General features: G+C 33.4%; 2 protein-coding genes across 2 annotated transcripts; both read left to right on the top strand.

Annotated features, from left to right (window-relative positions):
* The first annotated feature begins 4,831 nt into the window (after window positions 1–4,831).
* Window positions 4,832–6,658, top strand: LOC131874581 (protein LURP-one-related 12-like). Its single transcript, XM_059218113.1, has 3 exons — window positions 4,832–5,775; window positions 5,934–6,158; window positions 6,473–6,658. The coding sequence occupies exons 1-3, from the start codon at window positions 5,206–5,208 to the stop codon at window positions 6,620–6,622; spliced, it is 945 nt and encodes a 314-aa protein (XP_059074096.1). The 5' UTR covers window positions 4,832–5,205; the 3' UTR covers window positions 6,623–6,658.
* Window positions 6,659–8,286: 1,628 nt separating this feature from the next.
* LOC131067787 (protein LURP-one-related 5) lies at window positions 8,287–11,099 on the top strand. Its single transcript, XM_058002938.2, has 3 exons — window positions 8,287–9,102; window positions 10,136–10,360; window positions 10,452–11,099. Exons 1-3 carry the CDS (start codon window positions 8,689–8,691, stop codon window positions 10,593–10,595), a joined length of 783 nt encoding a protein of 260 aa, XP_057858921.1. The 5' UTR covers window positions 8,287–8,688; the 3' UTR covers window positions 10,596–11,099.
* Window positions 11,100–16,697: the final 5,598 nt, after the last annotated feature.

The following is a 16,697-nucleotide window of genomic DNA, read 5'->3' as shown; positions in this document are numbered from 1 at the left end:
GGAATTAGATATCGAGATTTATTATATAGACTCACATGGGATTGTTGAATTTTAAGATATGGTTGGGGTTTGTGGTTTGAAATGAGATAATAGAATTATTAAAATTTCCAAGAACTTGAGCATGGGATCTATAGGTAAGATACATACGTAGGATTTGTGGGTTGACATGAATGCACTTCATCTTCCAAAACTTTAACATGTGACAAATGTATTTTAGTTTTGACAGTAGGACAAAACAAAAGAAAAGAGATAGGATTTAAGGAATGAGCATGGGTTAGGGTTTAAGATATGTCTTGGTTTTGTATTTTGATATCAATTGGCAAATTTCCTAATATTTAAGAAACATTAAGAAAGGGGTATATGATTAAGATATATGCATGTGGTTTATTTATGAGTTGAAATGAATTCAAACTTCTACAAATCACTAATAGAATATGTAATGTTTTACAATTATCAATAAAAATTAAATCCAATAAAATGTTCCTAGATCTAAAATTCAGAAAATGATTTGTAGATTTGAAAATTTGAATTCGTAGAACTATACACTTGTTCAAGCTCATTAATGCTACTTGCATAAACAAAATAAATTGAACAAAACACTAGTTAGATAGTCCAATTCATAGAGATATCATTTTGACACAATGAAGGATATTTGTTCTGAGTGAAATTAGATGTGAGACTTTAATGCATTCATTTCTTCAGTGGGTCCTGCATTATTTTCCTAGGTCGTCTCTTCTAGTTGATGCAAGAGAAAATAATAAGCCACCCCATTTCATAGTATCCAAATTGTAATCCTAGCAAAGGAGAGGATCTGATAGTCTCATAAGCCTCCTCAACTTTAAGAAACTGCCTGGCACACTCCTTTGTTTAATAGAGAAAATTTTAAGCATTCTAATGGGAAGTATCTTCGACTGGTGCCAAATCAAACATGTGTGTGAAGCTTCATAGAGACAAGATCGTGAGGTGGGAAGTTTGGTTGAATAACAAGCTTAAAAAATGTTGGCCAACAAATGAAAACATTTTCCTCATATCTACAAACAAATATAGCTCACAGATATTTATCAACATGTTGGGTGGTGATTAAGGGTGGTGGTAGAGAAAGCATGATTGTGCCAATTATTGTATTCAAACAAAATCATAACAATCTTATCTGCTAGTAGTGAAAAGATTTTTGATTGCCTAAAAGTTGTTTGACAAATTTACGAGCCTCTAAAAGTTTCACCTAAAAATGGTTTATCAACATATTAAGGCTATTTTGAAGCGTGATACAGGATTTTTGGTCAATTGTAGATTGACAAGTCCACAGTAAAAGCTTACTAGCTAATTACCTAGTAGTTTACTTTTTAGAGAATTTAGAGAGAATCGTAAGTTGAGTTCATAGGCATAGATCAAGTTCACAATCATGAACTAGATGAAGAACAACATAGGTGGCCCAACAAATGTAGGGAAGAATATTTTAATTCACATCCATACACTTGATTGTCTAGCACCTTTCTAGATCTCAAAACATATAACTTTACTGTCTTTATAAATTAACACACAGTCTTCAATCATAGAGCTATGTATTCTCTCTCCTCACTAATTGGTTATTTATAACATGATTATATTATCTATCTAATATTGGCTTAGTTATCTTTATTTACCTAATCAACCTAAATAAATCATCATTTTTTCCTTTTCACTAATAAGATTCATATGATAGTCTAACTCATTCACATACACATTCACAACTTTCAAAACTTGAAATCAAAACTTAAGGCTTCAAACATAAATAACTTATTGAGGTTATTACTTCATTCACCAAAATAAAATAAAATAAAATAACAATATTATATATAGTAGCAATATTATTTTAAAAATAAAATAAAATAAGATCAACTACTAAATTGAGTGTAGTGAAAACCCATACATATAAATACATAGACGAGATTATATTTGACTGAAATGCTAATAGATCAATTTGATATAGTGTGAAATATATAAATTTGTTTTTCAAAAGTCATTATATCAATATATGCAATATATAGTAACCAACATTTTTCAATATATTAAAATCAAAAGAAAAATTCCAAGACAAAAGAAGATAAACAAAAAAAATTGAATACTGACTTAAAATAAAAAATATCCTCTTACACATGTATTTGTAGATGGATCTACATTACATGGTTTCTAGTCCATCACATGGTTTCTAGTCCATCACATGATAATACCAACATGATCATTTTTATAGAATTCAGAGTTGATGAATTAGGAGAGGATGATATCTTACTACATGATGTTTATGAAAATCATATTGGCTTATGGAATTAGGATGAGGATGATATCTTACTACATGATGTTTATGAAAATCATATTGGCTTATGGAATTAGGATGAGGATGATATCTTACTACATGATGTTTATGAAAATCATATTGGCTTATTATCACCTATTTGCTATTTAATCATGTTATATTTACGGATCATATTTTAATCGGTCTTTAATTTTGTTGTATTAATGATATTTTCTATGATCTTAAAAAGTATACAAATGATGGCTCAGATTCACCTTTAATGGTTCATGTTCCTATAAATGGGCATGAACAATCCATTTTTTTCTATGTTCCATTTCTTATCTCTTTTTATGTTGTCTTCTTATAGATTTGGGATTATGTAAAATCATGAAGAATTTTTAAAAATCATCACATTGATCAAATATATAGCTTCTTTTAGTTTTAATTTTTTCTTTGACTCTTTTATGGCATCATGATTGTTGTTTATTACATATATCTTCTCCTTCAATTTTTTTATAGCGCTCTTTTGCTTGAAGCTCATTTTTTTGTACATCTCTTTCTTATGGACTCTTTATCTTCTTACATGATATCCTTTTTCTTTTAATTATTCTTTGTTTGTTTTATGACACATATTATCTTTAACACCTTCTCTTTTTACACTTACAAAACTTTCCATTTTTCACACATCATTTTGATTTTTTTCCCCATGTGAAGAGTATTCACTAATGACATCTTTACTTTTCTCTTAAAGAAGGAAAATCAATACAAAATCTACCAAGATTTTAGATTATCCCATCTTACTCGATATTTTTCATAATTATTACATTTTTTTCTTATCAATTATTCAGCCTAAGTTTATCATCACATTACTCTTAGCCTATTTAGTTTCTTTTCCTACATGTATTAAATAATGAATAATAAATTAGAGAAAAAAAATTAATGAGCAAAGAGAAAGCATGCAAATGCTAAGAGAAAAATAGAGGTGCTTGATTATTTTAATACGATTTACTAATTTTTAATTTTGATTGTTGATAAATTGTGATTGATGTGATGAAATTTAGATTTGATGATGTAATTGATACTTAGGCAACAAAAAAAAACTAATGTGAAGTTTTTGTCACCTCAAATGAATCTTTGTGATTTGGCTTTATTGTTGTTATTGCATCCTTCTTGCAAACATAGGTCCTCTACCCCTATCAACCTACGAGTTTTATTTGTCTAGACCTATACTAAGTTGGTGTAAGTTTTTATTTTTCTATTCGGATATTTATTTTCACTTAGTCCTAACTTTTCCTACATTTTTATTAAGAATTCTTAGATTGATAAAGTAAGCTTAATTAATTAATAACTAGGAGATATTTTTTTTAAGGTAGCCCCATCCTTAAAGGGTGAAATATTTAATATTTTGATCACTTTATTAATATTGGTGGTCACCCTTATTGACTAGATTTTCCACCTTCATGCTCTCCCCAGTTCTATACAAACTCACTACCTAGCTTGCATTTTGCATTCTATTATAGACTTGAGATACTCTTGCATTGTTGTAAGCAGTCATTCTTTTGTAGCTTTTCTTTGAACTCCTAATGCAATCTTTTTATCTTGACATTTGCACATCTCTTGAAATCATGGGTTTGTAATTTCTTTATTTCATTTATAATTTTATAGCTTATCTCTCTCTTAGAGAGATCTTGGTTATGCATTTGTTATAGATTTCTAACATACTAATGTACTTGAAATAAGGAGCTATATTGAAAAGCATATTGGGGCTTACTACATGCAAATAATATTTGATAACTTCCTTGCCAACAAGGCAAGACCCTCTTCGGATGATATTATATACATATACACACTGATTGATAGATAATGATGATGTATGCAAATATGTCAATTCTTAGATGCTCTTAGAGTAAAATGATAATGCAATTGGAGTATGAATGTTTTTAAGATAAGCCATGATAACACTTGATATTTATAATAACCTAGAAGACACACATGATACAAGCCTTTAGTTACTCAACTCAAACTTTTTGGCATGCATTAAGATGAGTTAATCACTAGATTCTAAAAAGGTTGGCTCAAAGTAGAAGATCACAAGATTAAAATTAGGTCAAACTATTTATGATATTATCTAGTCAATAAATCAAAATTACACCTAAATATAGTCCAAAAAAATATTATAAAAAAATGATTGATTTTTACAAATTAGAAACTAAAACTATAATTTGAATAATAAATTAAACAAATCAAATTAAAAATTAACATATTTTTACAATACCTATACAAAAATTATAAAATAATTATAAAATGTACTTATACTTACCCTAAATACATTCACAATGTATAAACAATGCTCTTCATTTCATTACAATTTATGTTACTTATCCATCCTACTAGTCTTCATCTGAACAAATTGAGATTTTCTTTAGTTTATTGGTCGATGGTACTTTTTTCTTTTTCTTTTCCTTTGGAGGGCGGCTTCAGTTGCTTTGTTGTCTAAACTTTTCAGACCAGTGCCATTTTATAATTTTTTTAAAGAAACGATTGATTCTTATATTGTTCTGCAAGTAATCGGATGACTTCATGTTGTCAGCTGGTAGGCTATCACGCCAATTTGCCTCTCTCACACTCTATTACCACTAGATAATAGCTTATCCTTAAGCAGCCATGAGAAAGATTATCACACACTTTACCATGATCATAACAATCAATCGATTTGCAATCCTAAATAAATGTTTGCCTTTATTCAGAAGTATAGTTCCAAGAAGTTTTTATCAAATAAAGGAAAGTTCCAGGCAGTTGTCCCCATCCTCAACTTTCTACAAGTTAACAGCAATACTAGGGCTTTGCAGATGAATGGTGAATGAGATAGTGGTAATGACAATCTATGTGCCATCTTTTTCGTTTCCTTCAAAGGGCTGCTTCATTTGCTTTGGATGTCTAAACTTTTTCAGAACAATCTGTCATATTCTTATCTTTGGTCAAAAGCATTACTTTCATTTTGTTTCACCAGAACTCACATGAATTCATGGTCTGAGCTTCCAGGCTATCTAGCTTGTCTCTGTATACATACATATCGCACCATGTTGCCTCTTTCTCTGGTCTGCAACCCCTGCCTCTCTCACATTCTATCACCATCAGAGAATAACTTATCCTTCAACTCCCATGAGAAAGATTATTACACACTCTACCATGACCATAACAATCTATCTAGTTGCTTACTCTGCAACCCTAAATTATTTCAGTTGCCTTCCATGCAATACAGTTTGCAATCTAAAGACAGGATTGTCTGTTTGCCTGTTGTGGGTAAAGAATTTTGTTCACCATTACTAACAATATTGACTGTGAGAAAGAAGCCTCTTGTTTTTAGTGAAGGAGGCTTAACAGTGACAGAATCATCTACTGGTCAGATTGTTTTCAGAGTGGAAGGCAGGGGACCCAGTTCAAAAAACAGATTAGTTCTTATGGATTCTCTGGGCAAACCTCTGCTTACATTGCGGCGCAAAGTAATACCATTGTTTAAAATGCTTTCTTTTCCTTGATCTTCAAATAACCCATTTTCTAGATGTATCATAAGCTAAGAGATTTTGCAGATATGTTTATTTTTAGTTCAAACAATTTGTTTTCTTTTTTTATGTAATTCAACTGACTTATTGTGTAAAAGGGCTTTGCAATGTGCAACCATTGGTGGGGATTCAGTGGAGAGAAATATGATGGGCAAGAGCCCATTTTCAGTGTGAAGAAACCATTGATATTCAGTAAGAGTGGGGATATGGAGGTATTTTTAGGACCCAACATAAAAAAGAAGCAGGCTGATTATACAGTGCAAGGGAGTTACAAGGAGCGCTATTGCAAGATCTACAATGGGACTACCACAATAGTTGCAGAGGTATTTTTTCTTATCAGAAGATTACTGTTTTTGATTAGGGTAAATGTTTTTTTTATTGGAGTTATGAATTGGAAGGGTCAAGTTCATACAGGAAACGAGGAAAAAATTATATAAAACAGAAAACATCAAGAATCATGACGACCACCAGAAGATTATTGTTGATTGATAGTTTAATGATCAATTGGCTATTCTTAGGACAGGTCTTTATGATTTTTAGACATATATTGAAAGTATAAATTTTTTAATGAACTGTTTTTATGATTAACAGCATGATGAATCTAATTGAACTTATGGGTTGAACATTATCTTTGCAGGTGAAGAGGAAATTTGCTACATCGGATGTCATGTTGTCCAGAGATGTTTTCAGTGTTGTTGTGAAAATGGGGGTTGATCAAGCTTTCATCATGGGTTTGATTGTGATTCTGCATCAGATTAGTGGAGAAAATGATGAATTTTCTGTCTGAAATTGGTAAATAGCTAATAAAAAAATTTGTTCAGAAGTCTGAGAGAAATTTTGAGCTTTTCTTAAAATAATTGTTCAGAAGTTGTCTGAGAGAAGTGTCTTATTATCAGTAATTGCCTACTTATTTATTCCAGTGTATGGGCTCGGATAATGTTTCTGTGTGGCTTTTTTTTATTATAGAAAAACTGTGTATGAAGAGCTCTATAGCAAAACAAAAAGATACATGCTTAGTTAATATAAAAAATTAAGTGAGTAATTAGAGATTTTAAATGCCCTTCAATACTTAATACTTAAGTAAAGAAGATGCCCTCTTTGCCCTAAATGGTAATAGGTATCTTTGGTTAAGTTGTTTTGCAAGCGATGAATGCACACATTAGTATAAGTGTAAAGGCGAAAATGTATTTTAATTTGATTTTGTATTTAATTTAGGTTAATGACTTAATGTTTTTGTATAGTTATTGTTTTCTGAACAGTCTAGCCAAATAATTTTAATGTGCATTAAATCTCAATCCAATTCATTTATATGTTTGAATTTGATCTTTATTCTAATGTTTGTCCATAATCTGATTTTATTGGACATATGTTCAACTTGGCTATCTAATTTAGGTCATATTTATGAGTGCACAATGATTCTTGCAAGCCTAAGTTTGATCCACTTAAATATACAAATCAAAATGACAAAATCTTTTTTTAGCCTAAGTTTGATCCACTTAAATATACAAATCAAAATGACAAAATCTTTTTTTAGCCAACTAGTCCTATCTCACTCTTTAATTTTCATGTTGGTAACTTAAACTATAAAGCATATACAATTTGAAGAGATGAAACTCAAGAGTTAGACCCACAAAACACATTGATTTAGAAAATGAGACAAACCTATGATTGAAATGTGGACAATTTTAAACTCATTAACAAGAGTGGGATGATCCCACTCTTGTACTATTTGAACTCCATAAAACTTACGAGGGTACTCCTAGAAATCTTTTTAAAATTCACAAATTACAAAGTGGTTGTACAACTTAACCAGACTCTATGCATAATGATATTCTTAAAATAGGTTCACTCCTTGTCCTTATATGGAGACCAAATATATCTCAACTAAGCATATTAATTAATAACTTATGATACAATATTAGATGTATAAGATCTATATTCCTATAGATATAATCACTCATAATCTCTTACTTCATCACTAACATAAAAACTAATAGAATGTTGTTCAATCATCTAAAGACAACTTATAAATGTATGATCATTAAAGTTCAAACCTTCGAAAATGTGTTCAAGTTAGCTTTGACACTTACGTGACTTTGACACACTCAATCCCCTACACGTGGCTGTTTAGTTCAAAAAAGACTATGGATGACTTTGATGCTGTCTATCCCTATCCTTCTGCATGTGGCTGCTTATTTCATAAGAGACTATCTAATTTAGATATGTGCTTACTCAAATTGTTGTAATTCATTATATAAAAACAAAGATGCTAACATTTATGTAATTTTATACTAGCTGTCTAGCTAAAAACTACTTTCTAATTCATTATATAAAAACAAAAATGTCAATTCTATAACTATTTAGTCAAATTTGACTTTCTAATTCCCTATAAAGACAAAAATGCCACCATCTATCTGATTTGTTCCGGTAAAATAAAAAAAAATATTGATCCACATTGTGATCATTCGGCTGTTTTAGCTTTTCATTTAGCGGTGTCGCTCTGTGCATTTTTTAATGGGATATTCGGCATATACGCGTTCCTTGTATAACCAGGCGAGAGTCCCAAAGGCTTTTCCCGCTTTATCGTAAATTGATTCGGCCACAAATGCCCAATTCCCCATGTATTGCCCTTTTTCCCTGAATAATCCTATGGACGCACGCCATTTTTAGCGCGTTAAGGTCTATAGGGAATATATACTTCCTCTTTTTAGGGTTTCAGTAGCTCTCTACTCCTTCAAAACCATGAAATTCTCAAAGGCAATTTTGCAAGAGTAGTGATGAAATCATCCTCATCACAGTATTGCAGGAGATTCGAATTCATAGACTTTGAATCGAGCAATTACATTATATGCCATGCTGCCACTATCTTTACTGTTCAATCTTTTTGTCTCTCGAATCGTCTTACCCAGACTCAGAGAAGAAGAGGAGGATTCAATACATGAGGCTGACAGACTTGAGCACCGCCACAGCAATTCATCAGCTTGCTTTCTTTGCAGCTCTAAATTATCAGAGCCCTTTGAAAGCTCTGTGCAGACTACAGAGGTCTCTGCATTTTCCCCTGTTTTGGGTGAAGAGTTTTGCTCCTCATCGCTCACTGTTCTGACTGTGAGAAAGAAGGCTCTTGCTTTCAGTGGAGGGGGATTCATTGTGACCAACTCATGCACTGGCCAGATCGCTTTCAGGGTGGATGGAAGGGGTCTCAGTTCAAATAACAAATTGATTCTCATGGATCCTCTGGGAAAGCCTCTGCTAACATTGTACCGCCAGGTAAATCCCCCTTTTTTTTTGGTTCTGGGAATCAATTGGGTCACATAAATATATACATCTCTCCTTTTTAACATTGCATAGCAAGTTAAAATCATTTTTTGTTTTGGAAGTTAGTTAGGTTACAGGCATCTTGCTCTTTAACATTGCAGCACAAGGTGAAGCCATTTTTTGTTTTGGAAATCAATTGGGTTGCATGGATATTGATATCTTCACTTTCAGATATCAACATCTTTCTTTTTGTATCAAGCCAAAATTATTTTTTGTTTTATTGATATGGGCTTCTCTGCTTTGTAACATTGCATCACAAAGTAAAGCCATTTTCTGTTTTGGAAATCAACTGGGTTGCATAGATACCAAAAAGATAAAATCATTTTTTGTTTTGAAAATCAACTAGATTACATAGATTTCGACATATCTGTTCTTTAACATTACATCACAAGGTAAAACTATTTTCTGTTTTGGAAATCAACTGGGTTGCATAGATACTAAAAGGTAAAATTATTTTTTGTTTTGAAAATCAACTGGATTACATAGATTTCGACATCTCTGATCTCTAACATTGGATCGCAAGGTAAAACCATTTTCTGTTTGGAAATCAAGGGGTTGCATAGATATCAGCATCTCCACTCTTGTCATATTATAACATGAATAGACATTCATTTGTACCAAAGCTCTTTTTGTCATGAAGATCTAGTCTATCAAAATCATTCAAGAATCAAACCCAGTCAATAGCTGTAGAAGTTTTATTATTATTTTTCAAATTATGTTCTTATAAGAAAATGGTGGACATGCAGACATATAACATATAATTTTTACAGTAGTTTCTGAATTTGACTATGTACATTTATCTTGACATTTTGAATCAAACTCTATGATCCATCATTAGAAATCAAACTCTGAATGATTTTACAGTTTTTTCTTGACTGTTTTGATTCTTTTGAATCAAACTCTATGACCCATTATCAACAATAAGAAAACAAGATTAAAGAAACTAAAATCTTTCTCTTTTTTTTTTATTTTTTTTTATTGACAGGCCTATAGAATTCTCTACCGTTGGTATGGATTCCATGGAGAGGCATGCAATGGCCAGAAGCCCATTTTCAGCGTGAGCAAATCATCAGTGTTTAGTAAAAATGAAGTTGCAGAGGCGTTTGTGGGCTCCACTAGAGGAAAGAAACACTCCGACTATAAAGTTTTGGGGAATTACAGTGAGCGACATTGTAGTATATACAATGGCCTTGGCACTTTAGTTGCAGAGGTACTCTTGCCTTTGCCCTTTATCTGTAATTTCTACTTCATTCATATGCAGACAGGAAAAATGAGTTAATGAATTGCATTCTATTTTTCAGGTGAAGAGGAAATTTGCAACATCAGATGTTATGCTGTCAAAAGATGTTTTCAATGTTGTAGTGAAAGCTGGCATAGACCAGGCTTTTATGATGGCTTTGATCGTTATTCTCCATCAGATGAGTGGAGAAGATGACTCTATCTGAACTTGGCATCACATGACTAAACTAATCTGACTTCAAGAGCTCATGACTAAAAGGTAAAAGGGCTCTCGAAAATCATAGATGAAAGATTTCTCTTGGAAATGCAATCAATCCTCCACGAAAGCCAAGAGGCAAAAGCATTAAAATACATAAATGAAGATTGGCAATTGTCAAAACCAAAAGCAAGGTTGTTCACCTCTGAATCCGTTCCTTAGTAAATATGAGCAAATCTCCATTATATCATGTGGATTTTATTATTGTTTGTTATGTTGATCCCAATTCATGTGTGATAGAGAGAACACCTCTAACTAGCCAGCTTTAGGTAGTCCAATAGTCGTATCTATGGCTGCCCGAGCTTTTCATGGTCCCACACATTCTCTATAGGGATGCTACTGCTAAGGCCTAAGTTTGATGGCATATTTTGTTGGAAGGTCGTGTCAATGAAGGAAATTTTATTTTAGAAATAAATAAATAAATAAATAGTGCATGTTGTTTCAATTAAATTTATATATTATTGAATGTATTTTAATGGTTGTTATAGTATTTGTTGATTTAATGTTCAATATATTTAATAATATTGTATCAATTGTTATGACTTTAAAGTTTTATTGTTGATGATGACTACTCATAATTGAATAAAATGTATTTCTTAGATCTAAAAAGCAACAAATCATGTGATGCTACATCAACACAGATACAAGCAAGGAGTGAAACTTGTTAGAATAAAAATAGATAGATGTGCCACTAATAGGCCACCTAAAAGTTTCTTAAATGTGTCCTAGAAAGGTAGATCACATTAAAGAGTAAGTCGTGGCAAAGGAGAAGCTTGAATGAGTCTTAGTACCTTGAGTAGAAACACTCCTTCCACAATGCTGCCCATGAGAAGGTAAGCAGCTCTGAGAGGAAGAGAGAGGTGAAGGAACTTTTAGCACCACGCAAGAGACATTTTCCTAGAGGTTGAGGAGCACTTGTAAGTGGGATATAACCATTAATAATTTTGTGAAAGACATCTCCGTAGAGCTCCATCAAGATGTTAAATATATTTTATCAAAATGTTTTTACCATAGCCACACTAGCAACCATATATACAAAATGCAAAAGATTAAGTGTAACATGTGAATCATCTAAGACATGGCTGACAAGGAGACATCATTGTAAGCAGTCCACGTTTCATATTTTTATTCTATTTTAATACCATTCAAATGCATTTCTCTTCTAATAATTTTTTTTTGGATGTTTGTACCCTATTTTACACATACTCTTTCTCCTTAGTCAAAATTGACTATTGGATTTTCAAAGTAGATTTTTCAATTTTTGATGTTGAAATGGTAGTAGTAAGAATGCCAGGTGAGTTCTAATACAAATTTCATCACCTTGCACCCTTCTTGAATAGTTAGAGTTATTATTCTAATAGTTAGAGTTATTATTCTAGCAAGTTAAGTTGTTTCCTCTCGTAGGGGAATGCCTTTACCATTAAAATGACATGTATATACAAATTTAATCATTATATGGATAATGATATACCTCTTTTTGGGTATGTGTAAGATCATGGTGGGCCAAAATAGGCCCTTAAGTGACAATGCAATTTCAAAAAATTAGAGTTATGAAACTTGACATGAAAATTTGAATAAGTTATGAACACTATTTTAAAAATATGTAAGAAGAGAATTTGCATAAAATTGAATGTAGTTTTTAAGCTACTAGTTGTTTTTTGAAAAAAAAAGTTCTATTTGACGAAAATTTGAAATTTCAATGTAGTAGTACTAAAATTTCAGGAAAAAGATAAGAAGTATGTTTATGTCCGACCACCCTAACCACAATCAAATTATAATATATTTTTTTATAAGATTTTTAATATAAGTAGTAGACTCATGTTCAGATGTGACACATTTTTTTGTAATTTTTTTGAAGTAAATAATTAATTATGAATTTTTTACTACCACTTTTTAAGAATTTCAAAAACTCGTACGTCTGACCACTTTAACTTGGTCTAAACTTTATGAAATTCATTTTTTTTTTAATCCCATAGTAGAGGAAGCATAGAATGTGGCGTATGTTTCAGATTCAAAAAATGTGATACCGTTTGAAAGTTATGAGTGTTTTTCAATTAGCCTATCAATCAGGACTTTAGTCATAATTAAATTAAAAAATAAATAATTATTATTTATTAAAGTCAAAATAAGACAAACCTTATATTGTTGGAAAGCTGAGAATGTCCTTAAAAATCCATTTTCGTTTTATCAATTTCAGTTTAAAAAAAGTCGTTAGTCACCAAGGCGAAGTTTGGAAAAACAAGGAATACTCAAAACCACGTTTTTTTTGTTGACTTTCTTGGCTTGGAATTTCCTAGCCAAATCTCGAAGCAATCCCAAGCCAAATTTCAAAATTTTAAATTTTTGTCAAAAAAATCGGATATCCACTAAAATCAAATATCCGATATAATTGGATATCCAATTTTAGCAGATGGAAATCCGATTTTAATAAGTTTTTTCTAATGAATAAAATCAATAATATTTTCTATGTTATATTAATATATAATAAACATGATTTATTAATACTATAATATATAAATCTATATATTAAAATATATTATTAATATTTTCATTAGGGGTCATATGGTGTCGTAAGGGGTCATATGGTGTTCTGAGGGGTCACATGGTGTTGTTAGGTGTCATATGGTGTCTTAAGGGGCAACACATTTGTTAGAATAACATATGAAGCCTTAGGACACCATATTGACATCATATGGTCCTAAAGGGTCATATTGTTGGATATGGTTGTTCATTGCTGCTACTAGGATATGTTGTTGTCATTGATGTCAACGTATTCCTGTGATTTATTCTAGTGAGTTTGAGAAGATCTTCTGATCCGGTTTTGTAGTTTGGTTTTGCTAATCACTATTTTGCAGAATCCGGTATTCCTCCAGTAGATTCTGTTGTGATCAAATCTTGTGTTGAGGCTTTGGGATATTGTTTGGGATGATCTTGTGTATCTTCATTTCAAATGGTTCGTGATTTTGTGCCCCGCAAGTTATCTTTCTTCGTGGCAGTTGCTGATTGGTTGTGTTATTGAGCTTTTTGATGTTGATCGATGAAGATTTGATAAGTGGTGTTGGTGCAACTGTTGGTGATGATTCTAACATGCTTGTTGGTGTTTCCTAGTTGTCTCCTATTTGTTTTGGTGATCCGCATTGGTCATTGTGTGAGTTTTTGGTGGTTTTCATCAACCGGTAATGATTTTCGTGTTATGTGGTATTTCTGATGGTGTAGCGTGTTGCGGTTGATCTTGGTGTGATTTTTGGTGGATGTGATCATTTGGAAATTTGAATTAGGTCCATGCTATGTAATGTAAATCATTATATTGGTCCGGTGATCGATCTTTGTATCGTATAATGTAATTTTGTGAGTTGAGGGTTTAGTCGACCTTATTATCAAGGTTGATGAATTGTATATATAGGTGAGTTATTCACTTAGTTTTGGTGTCGGTATTGTGTCTACATTATCAAAGAGAGGTGAATGTGTGAACAAGAAAATTATCATTTAGTGAAGTGTTGAGGTGAGATTGGTGTTGCAGGGTAGGCAATTGTGCTTAACCGGAACTGTCATTAGGCATTTGTAGATGCTATCATTGCAGTTCATTTCTTCCGGATTGTAGTCCAAATCATATTGTAAGTTAGTGAGACTTCCCTGAGGGTTGCAGCCTTCCATGCAAATATCTTTTAAGTAGCGAGCTCTAGGTAGTGTGCCTGAATGCATGTGCATTCCCCATTGTAATATTTTTCACATACTACTGCAGAGTATCATCTTACTGTGGGTAGGTTCCCACCATGATTTTTCCCTTAACTGACTTTTCCACATCAAAAATCTTGGTGTTGTGTTGTGTTGTTAATTTGCTTGTCTGTTTATTGCTGGAGTTTATCAATTTTTGTTTTGGAATTTAATTTTCTTGATTCGGTGAAGACTGATTCACCCCCCCTCTTAGTCTTCCTTCTTGATTGCTGCTAACACATATGGTGTTTTGAGGGGCCATATGGTGTCCTAAGGGATCATATGGTGTCGTTAGGGATCATATGATGTCTTAAGGGCCCACACATGTGTTAGAACAATATATGAACCCTTAGGACACCATATGACCAAGGTCATGTTGTGTATTAAGATATTAAAAGGGGTCATATGGTGTCCTAAGGGCCCACACATGTGTTAGAACAACATATGATCCCTTAGGACACCATATGACCGAGGTCATGTCATGTACTAGGATGTTAAAAGGGTTCATATGGTGTCCTAAGGGGTCATACAGTGTCCTAAGGGCCCACGCATGTGTTATAACATCATATGACCCCTCAGGATACCATATGACCCATTAGGACATCATATTGTCCGAAGGGGTCATATGGTGTCATAAGGGGTCATTTCGTGTATTAAGATGTTCTAAGGGGTCATATGGTGTTCTAAGGGGTCATACGGTGTCGTTAGGGGTCATATGGGGTCCTAAGATCCCACACGTGTTAGAACACCAAATGACCCATTAGGAGATTATATTGTCCTAAGCGATCATATGGCATCATAAGTGGTCATGTAGTGTACTAGGATGTTAAACGGGGTCATAGGGGTCATTAGGACACCATATTGTCCTAAGGGGTCATATAGTGTCATAAGGGGCTATGTTGTGTACTAGGATGTTAAAAGGGGTTATATGGTGTCCTAAGGGGTCATATAGTATCGTTAGGGGTCATATGGGGCCCCAAGGGCCCACACATGTGTTAGAACAACATATTATCCCTTAGGACACCATATGACCCCTTGTAAACATCACATTGTCCTAAGGGGTCATATGTTATCATAAGGGGTCATGTTGAGTACTAGGATATTAAAGGGGTCATATGGTGTCCTAAGGGGTCATAGGACACCATATGACCCCAAATGACACAATATAACCCTTAACAACACCATATGGTGTCCTAAGGGGTCATACGATGTCATAATGGATCATGCCATGTACTATGGTGTTAAAAGGGGTCATATGGTGTCATAGGACACCATTAGACACCATATGACCCCTTGGTGTCCTGAGGGGTCACATGGTGTCACAAGGGGTCATGTTGTCTACTAGGATGTTAAAAGGGGTCATATGGTGTCCTAAGGGGTCATATGACACCATATACCCCCTTAGGACATGATGTCCTTAGGGGTCATATGGTGTCACAAGGGGTCATGTCATGTAATAGGATGTTAAAAGGGGTCATATGGTGTTTTAAGGGGTCATAGGACACCGTATGACTCCTAACAACACCATATGGTGTCCTAAGGGGTCATAGGACACCATATAACCCCTTAGGACACCATATTACCTCTAACAACACCATATACTTTCTTGAGGGGTCATATGGTGTCACAAGGGGTCATGTTGTGTACTAGGATATTAAAAGAAGTCATATGGTGTCCTATGACCCCTTAGGATACCATATGACCCCTAAGGACACCATATGGTGTCCTAAGGGATCATATGGTGTCCTAAGGGGTCATGTCATGTACTAGGATGTTAAAAGGGGTCATAGGACACCATATGACCCCTTAGAATACCATATGACCCCTAATGACACCATATGGTGTCCTAAGGGGTCATATTGTGTCACAATGGGTCATGTCATGTACTAGGATGTTAAAAGGGGTCATATGGTGTCCTAAGTGGTCACATGACACCACATGACCGCTTAGGACACCATATGACTCCTAACAACACCATATGGTGTCCTAAGGGGTCATATGGTGTCAGAAGGGGTCATGTCATGTACTAGGATGTTAAAATGGGTTATATGGTGTCCTAAAGAGTCATAGGACACCATATGACCCCTTAGGACACCATATGACCCATAAAGAACCCATATGGTGTCCTAAGGGGACATATGGTGTCATAAGAGGTCATGTCATGTAATAGGATGTTAAAAGGGGTCATATGGTGTCCTAAGGGGTCATAGGACACCATATGACTCCTTAGGATACCATATGACCCCTAAGGACACTATATGGTGCTTTAAGGGGTCATATGGTGTCATAAGGGGTCATGTCATGTACTAGGATGTTAAAAGGGCTCATATGGTGTCCT

The sequence above is a fragment of the Cryptomeria japonica genome, chromosome 3 (assembly GCF_030272615.1).
Source record: "Cryptomeria japonica chromosome 3, Sugi_1.0, whole genome shotgun sequence".
Lineage (NCBI taxonomy): Eukaryota > Viridiplantae > Streptophyta > Pinopsida > Cupressales > Cupressaceae > Cryptomeria > Cryptomeria japonica.
The sequence above is the reverse complement of the archived record's forward strand: the minus strand, read 5'-3'. Positions and strand labels throughout refer to the sequence as shown.

Bases quoted from the DNA above. Each gene is read 5' to 3' on its own strand.
- LOC131874581 (XM_059218113.1), top strand. From the start codon at position 5,206: ATGTCTAAACTTTTTCAGAACAATCTGTCATATTCTTATCTTTGGTCA. The intron at 5,776-5,933 runs GTAATACCATTG...ATTGTGTAAAAG, and splicing joins TGCTTACATTGCGGCGCAAA to GGCTTTGCAATGTGCAACCA. The intron at 6,159-6,472 runs GTATTTTTTCTT...TTATCTTTGCAG, and splicing joins CTACCACAATAGTTGCAGAG to GTGAAGAGGAAATTTGCTAC.
- LOC131067787 (XM_058002938.2), top strand. From the start codon at position 8,689: ATGCTGCCACTATCTTTACTGTTCAATCTTTTTGTCTCTCGAATCGTC. The intron at 9,103-10,135 runs GTAAATCCCCCT...TTTTATTGACAG, and splicing joins TGCTAACATTGTACCGCCAG to GCCTATAGAATTCTCTACCG. The intron at 10,361-10,451 runs GTACTCTTGCCT...TCTATTTTTCAG, and splicing joins TTGGCACTTTAGTTGCAGAG to GTGAAGAGGAAATTTGCAAC.